The sequence below is a fragment of the Podarcis raffonei genome, chromosome 1, assembly GCF_027172205.1.
Source record: "Podarcis raffonei isolate rPodRaf1 chromosome 1, rPodRaf1.pri, whole genome shotgun sequence".
In the NCBI taxonomy this organism is placed as follows: Eukaryota; Metazoa; Chordata; class Lepidosauria; order Squamata; family Lacertidae; genus Podarcis; species Podarcis raffonei.
This window is the reverse complement of record NC_070602.1, coordinates 123814810-123837762: the sequence shown is the minus strand read 5'-3', so window position 1 is coordinate 123837762 and position 22953 is coordinate 123814810. Positions and strand designations below refer to the sequence as shown.

At 46.4% G+C, this 22953-nt stretch overlaps 2 protein-coding genes across 2 annotated transcripts; both read right to left on the bottom strand.

The window, feature by feature from the left end:
- Positions 1-2419: 2419 nt before the first annotated feature.
- LOC128399353 (testis-specific serine/threonine-protein kinase 6-like) lies at positions 2420-3903 on the bottom strand. Its single transcript, XM_053360704.1, has one exon. It carries the CDS (start codon positions 3752-3754, stop codon positions 2879-2881), a length of 876 nt encoding a protein of 291 aa, XP_053216679.1. The 5' UTR covers positions 3755-3903; the 3' UTR covers positions 2420-2878.
- A 9625-nt stretch (positions 3904-13528) lies between these two features.
- On the bottom strand, positions 13529-18919 carry LOC128399356 (baculoviral IAP repeat-containing protein 5.1-like). The gene is made up of 4 exons (XM_053360719.1): positions 18769-18919; positions 16382-16491; positions 15214-15334; positions 13529-13931 (listed from the first exon to the last, which is right to left on the bottom strand). Exons 1-4 carry the CDS (start codon positions 18904-18906, stop codon positions 13773-13775), a joined length of 528 nt encoding a protein of 175 aa, XP_053216694.1. The 5' UTR covers positions 18907-18919; the 3' UTR covers positions 13529-13772.
- Between the last annotated feature and the right edge of the window lie 4034 nt (positions 18920-22953).

Below are 22953 nucleotides of genomic sequence, written 5' to 3'. Positions count from 1 at the left end.
TGTGAGGTAAGTGGGGCTGAGAGACTTCAGAGAAGTGTGACTAGCCCAAGGTCACCCAGCAGCTGCAGGTGGAGGAGCGAGGAAGCGAACCCGGTTCCCCAGATTACGAGTCTACCGCTCTTAACCACTACACCACACTGGCTTAAAGGATTAGAAAGGACCATCACTAGGTCTAATGACTTGGACTCAAGTCATCTGATAATGTCTTGGATATTCAGTCAGGTCACACTAAATGCATTGGCCCTAAGGTGGGTGACCAATCAGAAAAATAACTCCTGGGGGCAAGGAGCAAAACATATCTTCCTGCCTTTAAAAATAAAATAAAAAGCTTGATATATAAAAAACACTATTATTTTATTTTCTCATTACATTTATATCTCACTATTCCTCCATATACAGTGGTACCTCTGGTTAAGAACTTAATTCATTCCGGAGGTCTGTTCTTAACCTGAAACTGTTCTTAACCTGAGGTACCACTTTAGCTAATGGGGCCTCCCGCTGCCGCCAAGCCACTGCTGTGCAATTTCTGTTTTCATCCTGAAGCAAAGTTCTTAACCCGAGGTACTATTTCTGGGTTAGCAGAGTGTGTAACCTGAAGCGTTTGTAACCCGAGGTACCACTGTACTCCATATTTTCTTTTGTTTTCAAGCAGAAAGATTTTGTGCACTGTTCTTCACCGTGTTTAGACATCTGATCCATATTTTAAAGTGAAAAAAGTTTTTTTTTCCCCGGGGTTGGGGGCAAAGTTCTGATATGAACTGCCACACGCACAGGTTTCCCCAGACATTTTAGCCGCTTTGCCATTTTCAGTGGACGAATCCCAGCTACGGCTGGAAAATTCCAGACGTATGGCAGCCCTAGGTAATACAACTTCTCATAAGAACAAGCAAACAGTTTTGAGTGGATGTTACTGGCCCAGAAGATAAAGTCCCTACCAGAGAAGAATGGCAGATGACATTAATGGACTATGCTGAAATGGCTAAAATGACCGGAAGAATCAGAAATCAGGAAGACCAAAATTTTAAGAAGGAACGGGGAAAATTTATAACTTATCTTGAAGACCATTGTAAACAGTTAAAATCGTTAGTAGGATTGGAATATCACTGGTTTGCTCTGGTTTGCCAGAAGCAGCTTAGTCATGCTGGCCACATGACCCGGAAGCTGTACGCCGGCTCCCTCGGCCAATAAAGCGAGATGAGTGCCGCAACCCCAGAGTCGGCCACGACTGGACCTAATGGTCAGGGGTCCCTTTACCTTTACCTTTTTATATTCGCGACCTTACGGTATGCAGCCTGGAGTGCGGGGCAAACAGCACCAGGAGTGCAGCAAAGCAGCACCCACCCCATGCGTTGTCCCCCGTCCTCTCCCCCAAGGCCGGGAAGGGAGAGAGCAAGGAAGGTGAAAGGCCGCCTGCAACGCAGCGAGCCTCCCCCCGCCTGCCCAGTATGCCGCCAGGAGCAGCAAGGAATGGAGCTGCTTATATTCGGGTATTTCTTCTCTCCCCCCCTACTCCAATTTTAAAGGTGTGGCTTATATTCAGGTGTGGCTTATATTCGGGCTAATACGGTATTTACAGTGTACTCCTGTACTCAGAAGCAGACCCTACTGAGTTCAAAGGGACTTCTCCCTAGGTCAGTTGTAGCCTCACCCATCCCAGGTTCTTACCTTAATATTAATAATAATTATAATAATAATTTTTATTTATATCCCGCCCTCCCCAGCCAAAGCCGGGCTCAGGGCGGCTAACAACAATAAAATAGTACAACATTCTAAAATCATTCCATTATAAAATTAATTCAACTCAAAATGATGGCAACCATTAGGCTAAAGTTCTGTGAAGATTGCCAAAGGAGGGAGTCAGGCTGTGCCCTGATCAAAGGCCTGGTGGAACAACTCTGTCTTGCAGGCCCTGCAGAAAGATGTCAAGTCCCACAGGGCCCTAGTCTCTTGTGACAGAGCGTTCCACCAGATCGGAGCCACAGCCGAGAAAGCCCTGGCTCTAGTTGAGGCCAGCCTAACCTCTCTGTGGCCTGGGACCTTCAGGATGTTTTTGTTTGAAGACCGTAAGTTCCTCTGTGGGACATACCAGGAGAGGCGGTCCCATAGGTACTTTCCTTACCTTCCTTTAAAGAAGTGAGAGCAACATTGCAATCTCACAATGACCCTTTTGAGGTAGGTTGGAATTCAAGGGACTTGGCCACAGGCACTCACTGTGAGGTGAGATCTGAACCGGACTTTGCTCCATCCATGCCCAACATGCTTTCCAGCACATTGTGCCACATCATTCCCAAATCAGTGCATTTCCTTTGGGAATCAAGAAGTTCGGGGGGATGAAGGCCATTGCAATATATATAGATATAAATAAATAAAAAGAGGAAGGGAACCCATTTAGAAAAGGACTGAAAGGTACAGAGAGGTCTCCAGGTGGGAGCTTCAGGGTTTATTTCTGGAATAGACTTCAGACGACACTGTGCAGTGGTATGTCTCGTTCCCTCGCTTGCCCGTTGGCCAGCTTTGGATCTGCGATGAAGTCCAAGTCTTTTGGCAAGGGTCACAGGTCTTTTCTCCTGCTGCAGGCTGCATGGCTGCCCATTGACGTGCGGTTTTGGGTACTGCAAGTTCTATCCGTCCAGTGTTTCTACTGCCCCCTCCTCCGGTCTTCTACCTTGAAAGCCTTTGAATCCCAACTCCTTGGGCTCCATCTTGTCGCACCAGAAGCTTTCTCCGTTGGCACCTCTGAAGGTGGCATAATAAGCACTGCCCCCCTCCAGTTGTGACCCCAGACTGCTCTGTAGCTCCACCTTTGTCAATATCGCTTTAAGCATCTGTTCTTTCCCTCCCTACAGCAGCTCCAACAAGTCACACAGCTCCATCTGCCTTAATCGATCCTAGTATTGAGCGATCTGGAAGTGTCTTTGTTTAAGAGGGCTCCTTTCAGCCAGGTGTTTTTTGCCACCTGCCCCACTCCAGGCCGAGAAGCTGGGCTGAACTGAAGCAGTAGGGCGATGAGGGCTTTGCAGGCCTCGGGCAACGGGCCCAGGCCGTCTGGGTAGAACACCCCCTTCTTCTGTCGGCGTGGCATGCTGTGGATGTGGGTGTCGTCAAAGGGCATGCAGCCAGTCACCATCACATAAAGGACGACCCCCAGGCTCCACACATCATATTTCTTGGGGTCGTAGGGGATGCCCAGCAGTACCTCAGGGGAGGCGTAGGCAGCCGATCCGCAGTAAGTGGTGCTCAAGTCTGGATAGCCGCGGGACTCCCTGCCAAAGCCAAAGTCGGTCAGCTTCGCTCGGTGCCCGTCGGCGGTGAGCAGCACGTTCTCGCACTTGAGGTCCCGGTGCACCAAGTTCCGGTCGTGCAAGTAGCGCACGGCAGCCACTACCTGGACGAAGATGTCCCGGGCGTCTGGGACGCAGGGCAGCTTCCCCAACTGTTGCACCAGCTGCAGCAGGTCGGTGGAAGCGGCTTCCATCACGATGTAGAGCTTCCCATTGCAGACTTCGATGAACTCAAAGACCCGTACAATGTTTGGGTGGCGGATGGCTCGTAAGATGGACAGCTCTCGCGGGAGAAACTTGTGGACGAAATCGGGGGGTGCCCGGCGTCGGTCTACCACCTTGATGGCTAGGGGCCCCTTGTACTTGGCCGAGGTGGCTACTCTCACCTTAGAATAGCTCCCCTCCCCCAGTGTTTGGCCCAGCTTGTAGCCAAGCTCACTTAGCCACCTGTCCCCTCCAGAACTCTTCGACATGGTGCAGGGTGCCGCGGAGAGCTCTGATGGGTTTGACCGGGACTTAGATATTAAAACTGGGACCGGAGGCTTTAACCCATTGTGTGTGATAGATGTTAACCTGCACCCCCTCCCATGTTGCCACTGAGTGCTTAAGACAGCAGCTTTATACAACCTTACCCCAGGGTATTGTGATGTGCTAGAGGTGTCATGGGGTCACCCCTCCTTGGGTTGCCAAGGCTGCTGTGCTTGCCTCCTTCATTTCACCTATACTTGTAGGACACGCACAAAACTCAGTGGTCGTAACATCTCTCCTACGATTACCAGTGTACCTCTATTCCTTTGGTCTAGCGTTAGGGCAATGTGGTCATAAGGACTTCAGCAAAAGCGTTCCCGATGGGAGTTTTATTCTACACTGCTATAGCCTTCACGAGAAGTGAGGTTGATGGGGGAACATCTGGTGCCTCCACCTCGAAAGATCTCAGGTAGCTTGCTGGAAAATGTCCCCTTCTGAATTCCCAGAGAACTGCTGCCAAGATGGACAGTGCACATTCTCAGCTAACCTGGGTCACTTGAGTGCTTTGTTGTATAATAACAATAACAGTAACAATAATATTTTTACTCTGCCCATCTGGCTGGGTTTCCCTAGCCACTCTGGGTGGCTTCCAGCAAAATATTAAAAATACAATAAAACATCAAACATTACAAACTTCTCTGAACAGGGTTGCCTTCAGATGTCTTCTAAAAGTCAGATAGTTGTTTATTTCCTTGACATCAGCTGGGAGGGTGTTCCACAGGGTGGGCGCCACTACCGAGAAGGCCCTCTGCCTGGTTCTCTGTAACTTTGCTTCTCACAGTGAGGGAACCGCCAGAATATTTCAGTTCTTACCATACAGGTGAACAGTTCACCACTTGAAATTTCTGCTCTGAAAGGAGCCAAGGGGGAATCCATGTTTATTATCGCAGGAAGGATTCGTGTAAAGGTTGTTCCTCCATATACATTTTAAAGAAATTATTCTACGCTTTAGTTTTTCTCATTATTTCCATTTGTTCATTTAATTTATTTCACAAATTCATACATTGTAAAAAACAAAACAAAACCCTTCTCAAAGCAGTTTTCATATTATATTCTTTTAAATGATTTGCCATAGGTTAGATGTGTTTGTGATCTTGTTAACCCTTTGTGTTTCCAGTATCTGTGGTTCTTTCTTTCTCTCTGTTGCAAAGAACTCAGGGAGACCCCTTAGCATCTTCCCATTTGCCACAGCTCAAGGAAGTATGAGACAGGGTAAAAAGGTACTAATTGAACTTGTAAGCTGGGCAGATTCGTTAAATTTCATATGATTGGTTTAAATTTGGTAGTAAAGCAGGCAATGGACAGGATCACAGAGTCTAAGCATACTGTCAATAAATAAAATTGGCAAAGGTAAGGTGTAGCCTTTAATGTACAGTCTTCACAGGAAGAACCCTATTCAGGCTTAAGATATGATTCTGCTGAACAACTTCTCAGCATCATTTGGTTTCTGTAGTGGAAAGGGTGGGCAGTTTTGCAAGATTACAGGATTTCCCAATGTAGCTTTATATAAAATGATGTAGCATGATAATAATGTTTGTGTGTATGGCAGAGCAGTGTTCGAAACTGAGATATGAAAGCTAGGAACCAAATGGCAGCTTAAACCTAGGATATGGGCGCCACAACAGAATGTCTAGGCACACTTTTTTATAGCAAGAATACAAAGCTGAAAATGAATGAACTGCAGTTAAAATATTATGTTCATTTTTCACACGGTCTATTCCTTCCCCTGCCCACCCTCCTAATATTCTTAAGAGGGTCTCTTCTCCAGTCGACAGAGAATAGCTGGAGGCACAAAAAGGTCCTCCTTCCCTTCCACTCTGCAGTTTGAACATGAAATCTTAGGCGCACCACTGCGCCCAGAGCTCAGAAACTGATCGCACTAATGAAATTCCCTGTCGCAAAATGTGCCTAGAACAATGGGAGTTTTGAACACTGCAGCAGAGTATCTTCAGGGTTTCTTCCTACCTTTACTAAAGTGTTTATTTCTTGTTTTCATTGCCAAGCAAGAATCTATTTGAAAATTAGGTGTACATAGAAGTATGTAGACGTGGGACGCGAGTGGCGCTGTGGTATAAATCACTGAGCCTTGGGCTTGCTGATCGGAAGGTCGGCGGTTCGAATCCCCGTGGCGGGGTGCGCTCCCGTTGTTCGGTCCCAGCGCCTGCCAACCTAGCAGTTCGAAAGCACCTCCAGGTGCAAGCAGATAAATAGGGATAAATTTTGATCGGCAAGCCCTAGGTGCTGAGGCTTTTACCCACAGCGCCACCCGCGTCCCTTCCGGGAACTCACCTACACTTCAGTAAACATGCTCAGTTAAAACCAAAAGGTGTGGGAACAGGAGTACCCTTTTAAACAGTTGCAAGGTAAAGCTTAGGTTAGGCTTATTGGTTGTAAGTTAAGAAAATGACCACTTGGTTGTCTATTAGGCTCCCTCCAGATCTGTGTTTTGCTGCCCCTTGTTCATTTTGAAAGGTTTTGTGGGCCATGACATCCTTTGGGCGAGTCCCCACGTATCCAAGTAGCACATTTCCCCCCCACCTCCCTGATCTGGTAGGGCTCTAATCTTCTGGGTCAGGTTTGGACTTTGTCTAGTCTTACTGATGTCTATTAGGCTGTTATGTCCACCTGCCCATTTCCTCTGTAGCCCAGAGCAGCAGGCCTGTTGCTTCCAAACTGCAGTCCCCCTTGGCTGGCTACAACCGAGAATCCTGACATTGAAATCAGGCCCATTTAACAGAGCTATCTGCATAGGCAGAAGATGGAGATGGTTTTGAACGTCCTGCCCAACATCCATCGCCGCGCAGGGCCAGACCCACAGAGACTTTCCATTCGGTCGGATCCTAGAGTTTCTATTGAAGTGGTTTAGTCATAAAAACGCCTTTCTGCAGAGGCAACCATCCAACTTCCTGGCTTCATAGAACGATGGGAAATGTGGGGGAGGGGTTGGTTGGGGACGTGGAAGAAGCAGCAAGCTACATTTACGAAAGCCAATAATTAAAACCAAAGCGGAGGAAAAAGAGCGAGAGAAGCAAGTATCCACTTCCAAAAATGTTAAGTCTAGGAGTCTGCATGCCACGAAGGCGATTATTTTAGCACAGGAGGAAAACTGAGCCGCTGGCCAACTGTAGGATGCCATCTACTTTAGTGGGCAGCTTATTAATTCCAGGCACTTAACGTGAATGAATCATCGCTACAGATGAACTCTTTGGTGCCCTTTTTAGCATGAGCAAAAACCGTACCAAGAAAGCAGACGTGAATGGTATGAGTGTTTTTTCCCTAGTTTTCATTTGGAGGTCAGAATTCCCCTTTCCTTCACCTTGCTCAGTCCCCCTGGAGAAATTCAGAAATGTTCCCCACCCCCAGTCCCTAATGGAACAGACATGCTGGGTGCAGCTAGACACACCAAAAATGTGATTTGGTTATGGTTTTCCCAGTAGTGATGTATGGAAGTGAGAGCTGGACCATAAAGAAGGCTAATCGCCGAAGAATTGATGCTTTTGAATTCTGGTGCTGGAGGAGACTCTTGAGAGTCCCATGGACTGCAAGAAGATCAAACCTCTCCCTTCTTAAGGAAATCAGCCCTGAGTGCTCACTGGAAGAACAGATCGTGAAGCTGAGGCTCCAATACTTTGGCCACCTCATGAGAAGAGAAGACTCCCTGGAAAAGACCCTGATGTTGGGAAAGATGGAGGGCACAAGGAGAAGGGGATGACAGAGGACGAGATGGTTGGATATTGTTCTTGAAGCTACCAGCATGAGTTTAACGAAACTGCGGGAGGCCGTGGAAGACAGGAGTGCCTGCTGTGCTCTGGTCCATGGAGTCAGGAAGTCGGACACAACTAAACGACTAAACAACAACAACAACAACAACAAAAACTTCATACAGGGAAATCCCGTTGGCAAATGATGCAACTCCACAGCACCATCTGGTGTCACAGTGTTATAACACATATAAAGTGCTTTATCTTTATGCATGTACTGTAGCTGAGTCCACTGTTAATGATGTGCATATGTATAAATATAATGGTTGCGGTAGTACAACCTACTACATGCCCTAAATGTAGCAAAAGCCGGGATGGCTTCTGTAAATCTGGGACTGTCCCTGGAAAACAGGGACGGTTATACATGGAAGATCAGCTTCTCATCTCTACGGATGTGCTTTGAGGTCCTTGTGTGACGGCGTTAGTGTAGAATTCTCTGTATGGTGCAAAATTCCCTCTAAGCACAGATAAAAGAAAATTGCCTTTGATTTGAGCACTGCTAGTGACAGTGTTGTTGCTTGACCTGAGAGTAATCTCAGGTATTATTAGAAAGTTTTTTAAAAAAGAAAAAGAGAAATAAATAAATAAATAAATAAATTTTGAAATATAGTTGGGTGGTCCCTGGTGTGTTGCTGAGCAGAATGTATATAAATGGTCTGCTTTGAGTCATAGTCATAACTGTGTTCCAGGGAAGAAGCACAGAAGCATAATGCTTAGAGCTAAATGGGTAAAGCTCAGCTTTGTAACAAGATCCATCCTCCCTCCCCACTCCAACTAAATAGCAGGATATTCAACAGGAGCTCAAAACACAGCGTTCAGGTTAATCAAACCTTGCTAGGTATTGTGTTCAGTTGTGCCTTTCATTCAGCTTCCAGAGGCAGAACGATGGCTGTTTTACTAATTGGTTTCTGAGGTACTAAGTGTCATTCAGTACAGAAAATAGAACTTTTTTTAAAAAACAAAACAAAAAACAACGTTCGGTCTTATTTTGCATTTTAATCACCTGTCAACTACTTTGACTCTAAATTATTTTTCAAGGTTAAATGTTAAGAATACAGTACGGTATAGCCCGAATATAGGCTTGTTCGTTTGTTTTAAACGGGTGGCATAGGGACATGGGTGGCGCTGTGGGTTAAACCACAGAGCCTAGGACTTGCCGATCAGAAGGTCGGCGGCTCGAATCCCCGCGACGGGGTGAGCTCCCGTTGCTCAGTCCCTGCTCCTGCCAACCTAGCAGTTCGAAAGCACGTCAAAGTGCAAGTAGATAAATAGGTACCGCTCCAGCGGGACGGTAAACGGCATTTCCGTGTGCTGCTCTGCTTTGCCAGAAGTGGCTTAGTCATGCTGGCCACATGACCCAGAAGCTGTACGCCGGCTCCCTCGGCCAGTAAAGCGAGATGAGCATCGCAACCTCAGAGTCGGCCACGACTGGACCTAATGGTCAGTGGTCCCTTTACGCTTTACCTTTAATTGCTAGTTAGCAGAGCACTAGATCCCAGTAGGACAGAACACTTCCACTGGCAGACACAGGGTGTGGGTGTGTGTGTGCAAAGCCTTGTGGATCTCAAAAAGAGGACTGATACCTGGGCTTCTCAGCTGTGCCAAACTGAAGCAACTGTATATATAGAAAGCAGGGGAGAAAACCTCCCTGATTTCTTCTGTGGTTGGTGTGAACTGGCTGGACTTCAGATGAAGTCCTTGATCTGCTGCGCCACCCCTGTCCCCCCCCCTCTTTCCTGTTAACACAGCAATCCTAACCCCCAAATTTGCTGGCTGAAGTGTGTTAAAATGAAGCGGGAACTTTTCCACTGCAAGCAGAGAGCAGCTCAGTTGGCCAAAGGGCATCGGTGGCGCCTGGCATGTCTGCAGAAAGTTCCATAGGTGCACATCTGTTGCTGGCAGACTCCCAAGGGTCGAAGTGGCCCAGGATCTACAGGGAGAGTCCATCAACAGCAGCCCCCTCAATCTTGACATCACCTTTTGAAGTGGGTCTAAGTCTTATGATGCGTCGAGAGAAGACCAAGTGTGCGTTTTTGTATGTATGCCTGCGCAGAGCCTTATGTGCTTGAGTGATGTGCCAGCAGTGAAAAACACGCTTTTCAGTCTTTTGCTCTCTTCTCCTTTGCAATTTTCTGCGTTGTTTTCGGTTACCGCTGTCTCTTGTTTCGCAGGTGGGAAACGGTTGGTCTCTTAGACATAAGAGCGCTGTGGAGCTGCTTTAAAGGGCAAGCTGTCCTACTTTGGGGGTCACATTCAGCTGACCCTGCTGTTGGGCATAGGCTGTGGCACAGAAAGTGGGTCTTTGTGAATATTTCCCTTGCTGAGCTAGCTTCAGAGTACAGTATGGCATGGTCAGTAGTGGAGAAGGTCCTTTGCTTACTTAAGCTCTCCTGACAAGAGAGGAAGGAAGGAAGGGAGGGAGGGAGGGAGGGAGGGAGGGAGGGAGGTAGAGAGAGAGAGAGAGAGAGAGAGAGAGAGAGAGAGAGAGAGAGAAAATAAGAAAGCTCACCTCCTGGGCCTAGGATGGTGAAACAAGGCTAATATTCTGGAAATCCTTGTCTTAGACTCTGTGAAAGGATTCTGTGGAAATGTAACAACCCTTCATGTGGATAATTGGACTCTTTGAACAGACAGGTGGAATAGATACTTATACATGTATGGACCTTATGCATGAACTGACTAGAGAATGAACTGATCCACTGGATCTTCTGCTTTTTTCGTTAACCTTTATGAGACTTCCGTTGAAATCTACAATTTGATACAATGAATAGTATACCTTATTTATTCAAAAGTACAGCTGGTTATGTCTTGTGTGTTTATCAGAGTACAGTATGGCATGGTCAGTAGTGGAGAAGGTCCTTTGCTTACTTAAGCTCTCCTGACGAGAGAGAGGGAGGAAGAGAGAAAGAAGGAGAGAGAAGAAGAGAGAGAAAGAGAGCTCACCTCCTGGGCCTGGGTCTATCTGCATCACAGGCTCAGAACTGCAGCTGTGTGAGATTGGCCAGGGATCCCTAACAGAGAATGCTCAGCATCTTCACCAAATTACAGTTCCCAGAATCCTTGGGAGGGAAGCTGTGGCTGTTAAGCTGGTATCATGCCAAAATATCTCCAATGCTTGACTGCTTGACTAAGGTCAGCTACTGAGATTGCAGGTCAGTTTGACAAGATGACCCTCAGGGACTCTTCCAACTCTACAATTCTATGGTTCTAAAAGCTACAGAGTATGCAGGTATGAGTGCCAACGCTCCCTTAAAAGACCAGACTGACCAATCTCTTTCCTTTTACTACCTGTGTGTGTTTCTGCTCTGCACACACAACTTCTCTCCATCGTTTTTCCTCGAGAAGAGAAATGAGGTTGTTCACAGGTGAGGTGATGCTGCGGTTGCTAGGTAACCACAACGGGCTGCTTCTCCCTTCTCCAAGAAAGGGCAAAATGGCTATCTGAAAACCTGAAGCGCAGGCGTAATCACCTTGCCCTTTCTCCTTTGGATCTTTGTCCCATCCATCCAACAGCTTCCCACGGCAGCCTTACGCTACCCAATCAATCAAAAACACAGTAAAAACATTGAAAACACACACCAGATACCCACAAAGCATTCAGTTCTGATATATAAAGGAAGCTTGTGTGAAACCCTCAGAAGAACTGAAAGCCTAGAAAACGGTGCTGAAAAATGTCCTCAATCTAGCCACCAGAGAGAGCATCCTCCCTGGACAAAGCATTCCACTGTCAAGGTGCCACCACCAGGTAGCCCCTTCCCCCTGGGTACTGTATTTTTCACCCTATAGGACACACTTTTCCCCCTCCAAAAATGAAGGGGAAATGTGTGTGCGTCCTATGGGGCGAATGCAGGCTTTCGTTGAAGCCTGGAGAGCGAGAGGGGTCGGTGTGCACCGACCCCTCTCGCTTTCCAGGCTTTGGGCAGCTCTCCGCAAGCCTTGGGAGCCTGGCGCGACTTCCCACCGGGCTCCCAAGACTTGCGGAGAGCTGCCTGCATCCCGAAGCCTGGGGCGCACTGAGCAGCGTGCCCTGGGCTTCGGGCCGGACTTCCCGCCGGGCTCCCTAGGCTTGCGGATAGCAGCCTGTTCTGGGAGCTGGGGTCGGGGGAAGCTCGGGCTTCCCCCGCCCCAGCCCTGTGCCTGGGGGAAAAAATAATTTCCCCCCTTTATTTCCCCCCCAAAAAAACTAGGTGCGCCCTATGGGCCGGTGCGCCCTATGGGGCAAAAAATATGGTAACTGCCTGCCGCATCTCAGTTAACTGGGAAATGAAGATCTCTGTGGAGCCAGTGATTCCTTCAGATCTGCTGCTCTCAAGCCATGAAGACTTTTAAAGCAATACCTGATCTATTTGGCTGAGAACACAACCAGCAAAGTGGAAGTTGCATCCACTGAGCACTGTGCTTCTTTTCAGCATTTATATGCCCACAAAGTCTTTAATGGGTGCGAAATGGAAGAACTTCCCACAATCCACTCAAATCAATGGGCTTAAGCAATATTTCGCTCTGTATTGGTTTGTGAGCCCAAGTATGACTGCGTATCTATCTAACTGGAATTAGCACGACCCTTCTTTGGGAAAGTGCTTGAGAGGCTGTGGACGTTCTGGGTGGAAACTGATAATCTGGAGTCATTCCAGTTTGAGTTCAGCCCTGAATTCAGGACCAAATCAGCTCTGGTCACTCTTGAACTTTGTCAACCCAGTAGTCAATCACACCATTCAAAGTTGGAGCCAACTCTTTTATTACAAAAAGTGTGATATTCACAGACCTGGTGGAGTGTCATGCCTAAGCTCATCTCCGGTAGGTCTTGGCCCCATGAAACAGTTGCTGAGACTGACGGTCCCCATCTCTCCACAGCTGCCTAAGTCCCCTCTTCTCCAGAGTTAATTCCCAACCAGAGACTGTGTCTGCATGAAGCCAACCTCTCTTCTGCCCTTTCCATGCCTCCCGTAAGCTGTACGCCAGCTCCTTCAGCCAGTAAAGTGAGATGAGCACTGCAACCCCAGAGTCGTCCGCGACTGGACCTAATGGTTAGGGGTCCCTTTACCTAAGCTTGGTGGCATGGAAGAGTTTTCAGCAGACATTTGGATGAGCATTCAACAGGGCTGGGTTGATGACACTAAAAACTTCGGATTCCTGTTGCTGCCGGAAGAGCCTCACCAGTGACCAATGATGCTCCTGCAAATAGTTCACCGATGGCATACAAGCTCACAAATGACAGGAATAGCACAGCCATGCCGGGTGAAGATGGGCTCGCATGCTGCGCTGTTGTGATGGCCTGGGAATCGGGTTCGGAAGCTGAACCTGAGGAATCCCAGCCTGCACAGGATTCCCCGCCTCCAGAACCAGCTGAGCCGGGGCTGGGGCATGAACCTGAAGGGTCCTCACCTGTGCTGGATCCTCAGGTGCAGGCACCAGCTGAGTCTGCTCTGGCTCCTGAGGTGATGGAGGACCCATTGCCTGCAGGTGCTCCACTCTCAGCCCCGTCAGAGGAAGCTGAGGTTGCCTCTGGGTCCAGTAACCCTCCAGCCTCTCCTGAGCTGTAGAGGCTCAGGGCAGAGAGGCGGAGGGAACTAAGTTCCCGCAGGAGGAGTGCTTGCCTCCAGGCCAGGAGAGGTGAGTCACCTGAGGATCGGGGCCGCCCTATGCCTCGGGGGAGATAAAAGCCAGCCAGCCCCAGTCCCAAGTTGCGGGAGCAACATCGTTGGTTGTTGGTTCCAGCCTGATCCCTGACCTGCTTCCCTGCCAGAGCTCTTGACCTCACCCGATGCCCTGCACCCAGCTTTGACTTCTATGGACTGCCTTCATATTGCACCATCAACCTCGGACTGGACTCGGACCTCGCCTCCTGGTTAGCCCCGGGACCAGCACAGCTATTAGCACTGCAATTGGGGCAGTGTGTCAGTGTGCAAAAGTGGTCAATTTAGGTGTCATCGTGAAAAATGGAAAGACCCATAGTTTTATGCAAAAGTCTTTATTTAACAATGCCCTCCTTATGACTTCCATAAGTCGAAAAAAATACTTCAGCTTTTGGTTATTGGATTCATACAGAACAACATTACACAAGATGTGGTACTGACAGATCCCCTGTGACACCCCCCCATGCCATATTGTCCACCCGAAAGCCTCTCTCAGGTATGTACTACAGTACTTGCACCACTGTCAATACAACAGCCTCCATTTGTCTTCGCGGTGGCCCATTTTCTTTCTACGTGGTGGTGGGCATGTCATTCTCTGTTGCAGCAGGAGTGGCTGGGTCAGGTTCTGGGGCATACTGGTATTTGTTCACAAAATGATCCACGAGACGCTGCCTGGTTGCTGCTACTTCTTTCTCATAGGCGTTTATTACACTTTGCCCAGTTTTGCTCTGGAGAAGAAAGGGGGTAGATTTTATTGAGTGGCCATTTTTGAAGTTAAAGACCGCAAGCGGCTACTTTAGATATTGCAAGATTACGGCAAGGAGCCTGGAACCGCCAGTGCCTCAAGCTCACAGTCTGTGTGGGGTGGTTGCATCTGAAAACGGGGACTTCTGACACGCTGCCCAGAGCAATGTGCACACAATTACTACAAAAGGGGCACCTTGCACACCTCTGGGGGTGTGTGATAAGGGGCACTAGAGAAGCGGTACAGGGAACCAAATGCATGAAGTGCAGGCGGCAAACATTTTGTGCACGTGTGATTGACATGCGACCTCCAATGTACAGGTCATTTTGGACCTGGAAGGGGGCACTCTTATGCACATTCCACCAATAATAATAATATAATAAAACTTTATTTATATCCCACCCTCCCCAGCTGAAGCCGGGCTCAGAGCAGCTAACAACAGTAAAAGTAACACAGTTTACATAAAATCACAATCAATTAATTAAAATACATTCTAAAATCAGTTCATTCTAAAATCAATTCTGAATCAAATTAATGGCAACCATTGGGCTAGAGTTCTATGAGGATTACCGAAGGAGGGGGTCAGGCTGTGCCTTGGCCAAAGGCCTGGTGGAACAGCTTTGTCTTGCAGGCCCTGCAGAAAGATGTCAAGTCCTGCTGGGTCCTAGTCTCTTGAGACAGAGCGTTCCACCGGATCGGGACCACGGCTGGAAAAGCCCTGGCTCTGGTTGAGGCCAGCCTAACCTCCCAGTGGCCCGGGATCTCAGAGATGTTTTTATTTGAAGACCATAAGGTCATCTGTGGGACATACCAGGAGAGGCGGTCCCGTAGGTACGAGGGTCCTAGGCCGTATAGGGCTTTAAGTGCCTGCAGGGGCCAGGATAGGAACTCCCCTGCAAAATGTTGCCGCCTGTTACTTCGCACCAGTTGTTCCAGTGGCAAGATTTTCTCCAACTCTTTCCCACTTGAGTTAGGGTCAGAGCCCTTTACGCCTGAATCAGAGCCAATGTCAATCTGCTGAAGACCTGAATTGCTGTTTGCCAGGCCTCAGCCTTAAGAAGTGGCGTTTTCTCAGGGAAAACTCTGGAGTTAAAAAAGGAGCATTCGGAAAACATGGGCCTTTGCCTGGAAGGCACAGAGAAAAAAGCTAAGTATGGACAAGCCCTTAGACACAGAGATGCCAAGATTTACATGAACTAGTGCACAGCCAAAATTCATTTTGGTGCAAATTTCCAAAGCCCACAGATATCCATGTCTTTACTTACAAGAAAGATCCTGACCCGCTCCATCTCTAGTTCATAGTATTCTTCAACTGTCAGGTCATCAAAACTCTTAGAAAGGGACAAAAACCCACAAGAGTCTCCGGCACGCTTGGAGTGCTCCAGCCTGCAGTGGGAACAGTAAGATGGCAAGCGAGCAGTTTAAGAGGACCAAGAGAGATTAGGGGAATTTTGTCCTTGTCGCTCCCCAACTTCAACAACTTTCTCCATACCGCTTTCACTTCAATAGGATAATAAATAAATAAATAAATAAATATAAATAAATAAATAAATAAATAAATAAATAATAAATAATAAATTTATACCCTGCCCATCTGGCTGAGTTTCCCCAGCCACTCTGGGCAGCTCCCAATCAAGTGTTATAAACAGTACAGCGTTAAATATTAAAAACTTCCCTGAACAGGGCTGCCTTCAGATGTCTTTTAAATATAGGATAGCTGCTTATTTCCTTCACATCTGAAGGGAGGGTGTTCCACAGGGTGGGCGCCACTACCGAGAAGGCCCTATGTCTGGTTCCCTGTAACCTCACTTCTCGCAATGAGGGAACTGTCAGAAGGCCCTCGGCGCTGGATCTCAGTGTCCGGGCTGAATGATGGGGGTGGAGATGCTCCTTCAAGTATACAGGACTGAGGCCGATTATGGCTTTAAAGGTCAGCACCAACACTTTGAATTGTGCTCGGAAACGTACTGGGAGCCAATGCAGATCTCTCAGGACCGGTGTTATGTGGTCCCGGCGGCCACTCCCAGTCACCAGTCTAGCTGCTGCATTCTGGATTAATTGCAGTTTCCGAGTCACCTTCAAAGGTAGCCCCACGTAGAGTGCCTTGCTGTAGTCCAAGCGGGAGATAACTAGAGCATGCACCACTCTGGTGAGACAGTTCGCGGGCAGGTAGGGTCTTAGCCTGTGTACCAGGTGGAGCTGGTACACAGCTGCCCTGGACACAGAATTAACCTCCGCCTCCATGGACAGCTGTGAGTCCAAAATAACTCCCAGGCTGCGCACCTGGTCCTTCAGGGGCATTAGCCAAGGTGCACAAAGAGAGTGTAACCCAAATAGAAAGGCAGTCTTATCCACTGATCCCCACTTGGTATTTCATAGAGTTTTCACCTTGGGCAATTGCTAGGCCAGAGAACCCTGTTGGGTCTTTCTTACCAGGGATCGTGATCTGGCTCCCAGCCCTCCAACTCTATTAAGCAGAAGAAACACTTTGCCAGGTCAGGTTCATTTGCTCCTGGACAGTGGATCAAGCCAGCCCTGGCCATCTGAATGAGAAGAGCAGAACAACATGCTGAAGACATTGGCAGGGAAGCTATATGGGGGTGATTCTTGCCATCCTGACACCTCGGGCACCTTGAATGTGCCACTCTTTGGACTCTGACAGCTTGCATGCATCTGAAGAAAATGAGGTCTCCCTGATGCTGTATTTTAAAGACTTGGTAGCAGGTCTTATAAAGGGACACGGGTGGCGCTTTTAGGGAAAGAGGGAAGCTTTTTTAGTCTTTATGGTTAGACATCCGGGAGGCAGAAGTCCTTGCTAATCTACTTCAAGTCACTCAGATCCAGTGGCAGATCCCCATTTATCTTCTGCCCACTCTTGACCTATAGGGTTTGTAATAGCTAGAAAATAAAACCTCTAGGATTTGTAATAGCTACAAGGTAAAACCATAGTATGATGCAGGATTTTGGCATAGGCAGGTGAGCAACAGAGCGTAGCTCAAACCGTTTTCATCCTTAACCTGCAAGGATACTGTCAAAAGATACAAGCAAAAATGCTATTGAGATGAGATAAATTCTCTTTGGGAATTTAAGGAGTTTTGCTCACTTAAAAAAAAATCCTGGACCTTCTTCAATATAGTCTCCATCCCTAAACAACTGAAAGACAGCCTCAAAGTAGAATCATACCACCCAATCTCATGAATAAACCAAGACTACAAGATACTCACATCAATCTTGGCCAACCGCCTAAAAATTTCCTACACAAGTTAAAAGCCTCAGACCAGACTCGCCTCATCCCTGGTCGCAATATAACAGACCCCATTACTGAATCTGATTCAACACAGCAAGGCAACTGAACTCCCACTGACAATCAAGTCCCTAGACATCCTCAAAGCTTTTGATTGCTTAGAGTGGTAATACCTATTAGCAGTGCTAACTGACATGAAATTTGGTCCTAACTTCTTACAAACCCTCAAGCAAATATACTCCTGAGCCTCAGCAAAATGCAGGGCTAACAGTATGGACGCCAATATCATAGCAATCCAAAGAGGCACAAAACAAGGATGCCTGCTATCTCCCTTCCTATTCATTCTGGCTCTGGAACCCTTAGCAATCCAAATCCGAGCAGCCACAGACATCAAGGGAGTGGAAATAAAAGGCAGAACTATAAATTAGACGACTTAATGGTCACAACACCAGACCCCATAAACACAGCAACTTCCCTAATCAGAGAACTCAACACATTTGCAATGGTGTCGGGCCTACAGGCAGATTTTGCAAAGTCCGGGGCTATGTGTTTCAACACCCTGCCCCCTACCCAAAAATAATTTGCCAAGATAAAACTTTGTTGCACCAAGTTCAGATACCTAGGGGTACAAATAACCAGAAACCTCAGCAAATTATACCTTCACAACTACAACTCCTTGTGATGACAGATCAACAAAGACCTGAAGAGATGGAACAGCACCAACTTCACTCTCTCAGGCAAAATAGCCATGATCAAGAGGATCACCCTCCCAAAATTAACCTACCTATTCCAAACCCTCCCAATCAGGATTCCCCCAGCCCAACTTCGCAAATGGCAGAAAAATTTACACTCATTTATCTTCTCACGCAAAAAATGGCCGCGAGAGTTCTGGTAGCACAAGGATGGAAGACTGAAGAAACCCCAACTAAAGAATCATGCAAGAAAAACTGATGGACTATGCAGAACTGGCAAAACTGACATATAAACTACGGGACAAGGATAACTGTAACAAGGATAAAACAAAAAATTTTTTTCCTTCCAGTAGCACCTTAAAGACCAACTAAGTTAGTTCTTGGCATGAGCTTTCGTGTGCATGCACACTTCTTCAGATACACATCTGTAACTGTAACAAGGATGAATGGGAACCCTTTACAAAGTATCTGAAGACTCAACAAAGCAAACTGGACTCCTTGGCAGGTTTTGAATAAACATTCACAAACTTTTTATTGATAATAATCAGCTAAATAGTTTGAGGATCTCTACAACTTTGTAACATGCAGAAAACAGCATTATTGGAGAAACCAAAGACTGGAACTGAGGGATGTCGGGGGGGAGGGTGGGTTTTGTGTGGGAGGGGGGAGGGAGGAAAAATGGGGGGACGGGACAAGGATGATATGTTTTTGGATACCATGTCTTGTTATAATTTTGAATAATTTTTTTAAAAAAAATCTTCTCACACACAAAAACCAAGAATAAGCCCCAAATATCCGCAACTCCCCTCCCCAACTCAGTAGCACTTATGCATACCTGACCTACAAAAGCTGGTTTTCTTATTTGTTTGATTAAGTAGACCTACACTTTCAGGAGTACACTTGCAGTTCTCTTTAAAAGGCCAGCATGCAAAGCTTCTCAAGCGATTCTCATAATAATGCATGCTTCTATATTCAAGCAGGCACTTGGAGTTTGAGTTGACTTTGTTCAGCACGGTCTCCATTTCTGTGGCTCCTTAGCAGTGTTCCCCTGTCACGACTTACCTCTTTATATATAAGGCACTGAAATAAGCTGACTTGATTGGTCTCCCCTGTGAACATCAATGTAAATGAGCGAGGGGGAACCCCACCCAAAGCAATCTGCAGTTGTCAAAAAAGGCAAAATTAAAAGAGATAGCCCAGCAGCCAAGCCCGTTTGGTTTGTTCTGTTCAAATACTTTATTAAAAACATTTTTACTCTGCTTTACAGCCAAAACAAAAGGCCCCTAGAGTGACTTAGCATGATCAATAATAAGCTTATGCTTACAATAACACACACAACACAAAAGGAAAAATGGCTTCCTGGGAGAAGGAAAAAAAACCCTCAGGCACTAATTTTCAGTTACAAGGTTTCTGTAAGTTTTCTTTTGGGTACGAAGGGGGAAAGCCAGCTCACTACAACTGTCTTTTCTTTGGCTGATTAGTTCAACCATTGAAGGCAGCCCTGTTTAGGGAAGTTTTTAATGTTCAATGTTTTATCGTGTTTTTAATATTCTGCCGGGAGTCGTCCAAACACTTGGAGTTTGAGTTGCTCTCGCCCAGGGAAGTCTCTATTTAAGAATCCAATTCTGTGACTTCTTAGCAACCTTTCCCTGACATGACTTATATTTAAAACCATATAGATATGATTCTGTTCTGTGAACCGCCCTGAGACTCCCAGGTATAGGGCGGTATATGAATTTAATCAATCAATCAATCAATCAATCAATCAATCAATAAAATAAAATAAAATAAAGATAAACATGAGTGCATTGGGATAGGGGGTAGCAAAGGTGATGATAGATCTTGTCTCCTAATTTTCGTTACTTGCACAATCTTCTATCTAGCTCAGCTGGTAGAGAATGAGGCTCTTAATCCCAGGGTTGCAGGTTTGTGCAAAAAGATTTCTTCATTGAAGGGGGCTGAACTAGATGACCTTTGTGGTCCCTTCCAACTACACAATTCTACAATTCCTGGTCAAGTTCCTACTTATATTGTTCTCGTTATGAAGATTCAGGAGCGTTGGGTTGTCCTGTGGTTCTGAAAAGAAATTGTATCTGGGAATTTATTGAGCTGTGTTTGAGAAATGCTTATTAAAGGTGCACCTTCCCTTTAGCCATTCGTTTGCTTCCCTCTGGTGTTGAAATGTACGTATTGCTCTATAACAGCCTTCCAGGATGAGGATCTTGCAGGTCTTGCTGAATTCCAGCTCCTCCCGTTCCTGAATTTTGGCCATGCTGCCTGGGACTGAAGGGTGCAGAAGTCTTAACAGCATGTGGAGGGCAGCAGGTACCCCACCCCCATTCATGCAACTGCGAATAATAATACAAAAAGGACAAATACGACCACAATGTATGACTTCTTAGCAAATTCTAGTTACAGGTAGGTAGCCGCGTTGGTCTGCCATAGTCGAAACAAAACAAAAAAACTCCTTCCAGTAGCACCTTAGAGACCAACTAAGTTTGTGATTGATGTGAGCTTTCATGTATCTGAAGCAGTGTGCGTGCACACAAAAGCTCATACCAATAACAAACTTTTGTTGTTGTTGTTTAGTCGTTTAGTCGTGTCCGACTCTTCGTGACCCCATGGACCAGAGCACGCCAGGCACTCCTGTCTTCCACTGCCTCCCGCAGTTTGGTCAAACTCATGCTGGTAGCTTTGAGAACACTATCCAACCATCTCGTCCTCTGTTGTCCCCTTCTCCTTGTGCCCTCCATCTTTCCCAACATCAGGGTCTTTTCCAGGGAGTCTTCTCTTCTCATGAGGTGGCCAAAGTATTGGAGTCTCAGCTTCAGGATCTGTCCTTCCAGTGATCACTCAGGGCTGATTTCCTTAAGAATGGAGAGGTTTGATCTTCTTGCAGTCCATGGGACTCTCAAGAGTCTCCTCCAGCACCAGAATTCAAAAGCATCAATTCTTCAGTGATCAGCCTTCTTTATGGTCCAGCTCTCACTTCCATACGTCACTACTGGGAAAACCACAGCTTTAACTATACGGAGCTTTGTCTCTAAGGTGCTACTGGAAGGAATTTTTTTTTTCTTAGCAAATTGGAATAGTTAGGTAGCCAAAGACAAATGTAGAGATTCTTATTTTTTAGGAAGTTCTTCTATTTTAAAAAATATTTTTATTGAACAATTTCAACATAACAAATTATGAGTTAGGAAGTTCTTCAAATAGATTGCTCCTGTTCTATTCCTGTCTCGGCTCCTCGGCCAGGAAACACACCCCATTGTTTATTCTATTTGCTATATCTTTCGTTGCCACATGAAGCATATGATAAGAGAGAAAATGACCAGGCCACAGTCGAATTGGGGGGAACCCTTGGACCGGTTCTTACAATGGACCTCCCTCCCCCCCTAAAAAACCCTCACCACCCTGCTACTTACTTTCTTTGGTGGCACTTTCCACCAAGCTCCCAGACAGGGGGGAACAGCGGATTGTAGCACTTTTGTATGTGGTTTTTTAATAAATATTTTTTATTACATTGGGTGGCGCTGTGGGTAAAAGCCTCAGCGCCTAGGGCTTGCCGATCGAAAGGTCAGCGGTTTGAATCCCCGCAGCGGGGTGCGCTCCCGTTGTTCAGTCCCAGCGCCTGCCAACCTAGCAGTTCGAAAGCACTCCCGAGTGCAAGTAGATAAATAGGGACTGCTTACTAGCAGGAAGGTAAACGGCGTTTCTGTGTGCGGCTCTGGCTCGCCAGAGCAGCGATGTCACGCTGGCCACGTGACCCGGAAGTGTCTCCGGACAGCGCTGGCCCCCGGCCTCTTGAGTGAGATGGGCGCACAACTCTAGAGTCTGTCAAGACTGGCCTGTACGGGCAGGGGTACCTTTACCTTTTACATAACAAATTTAATTTCAACATATCTTTTTTAAAAAATAATCTTTATTAGTTTCCCACATAGACATATACATAGATAACAAGTCATACAAAACAAAAGCAATAAAAGTAAAGGGAAAAAGGAAAAGAAAATACAATATATCACAATTAAATAACAAATTAAAATGTAAAACTTCCAATCATGCTCATTATACTGCTTATATTGTCTATGTTTTCTTGCACAGGTTTATTTATTTATTTCATATTATTTTTATATAATCCAATACGATATCTAATACGCTTTTTGCTTACAAGTATCAATCTTGTTCTGCAAGTATATTGTTGTTTGTACAATACAATTTTAGATATTCTTTAAATATTTTCCATTCTCCATATACTTTCTGGTTTGACACTCCTCTGACTCTTCCTGTCCATTTTGCTAGTTGCAGGTACTCTATCATAAGAGTCTTCCACTCTGTTATCGTTGGTAGTGTTTCATTTTTCCAGTTTCTTGCCACTATTATTCTAGTTGCCGTGATTGCATACATGAACAATGGTCTTATACTTTAAAAAAATTCTATTGGTTGTTGTTGATGTTTAGTCATTTAGTCATGTCTGACTCTTTGTGACCCCATGGACCAGAGCACACCAGGCACTCCTGTCTTCCACTGCCTCCCGCAGTTTGGTAAAACTCATGTTGGTGGCTTCGAGAACACTGTCCAACCATCTCATCCTCTGTCGTCCCCTACTCCTTGTGCCCTCCATCTTTCCCAACATCAGGGTCTTTTCCAGGGAGTCTTCTCTTCTCATGAGGTGGCCAAAGTACTGGAGCCTCAGCTTCACGATCTGTCCTTCGTATACCTAATAAGAAGATCTCTGGTCTTTTTTAAAATTTAAATAGTTTTCTGAATTCACTGTAAATGTTGTTCCAAAATTCACGGATAACTACACAGTTCCACCATGTGTGAAAATATGACCCGATGCCCTTTTTGCATCTCCAGCATGTTGGCGACCTGCCTTTATACATTATAGCAAGTTTTAAAGGGGTATGTTGCCATCTGTATAGTATCTTCATAGTGTTTTCCCTGAGGTTGTAGCAGGCTAATTTGAAGATATCAATCACCTTCACATGGAGGCACTTTTGAAAGGGAGCTGAGCTCTGCTTCCATCCATAGTGGCTGCCAGCCACCGTAAGTTACCCAAAACAAGAGGGCCT

Excerpts from the sequence above, each read along its gene's own strand:
- LOC128399356 (XM_053360719.1), bottom strand. The coding sequence starts at position 18,906 with ATGGAGACCGTGCTGAACAAAGTCAACTCAAACTCCAAGTGCCTGCTT. Across the intron at positions 15,335-16,381 it reads GAGCCAGATCACGATCCCTG|GCTGGAGCACTCCAAGCGTG; the intron begins GTAAGAAAGACC and ends TTCCCACTGCAG. Across the intron at positions 13,932-15,213 it reads AGCGGGTCAGGATCTTTCTT|AGCAAAACTGGGCAAAGTGT; the intron begins GTAAGTAAAGAC and ends TTTCTTCTCCAG.
- LOC128399353 (XM_053360704.1), bottom strand. The coding sequence starts at position 3,754 with ATGTCGAAGAGTTCTGGAGGGGACAGGTGGCTAAGTGAGCTTGGCTAC.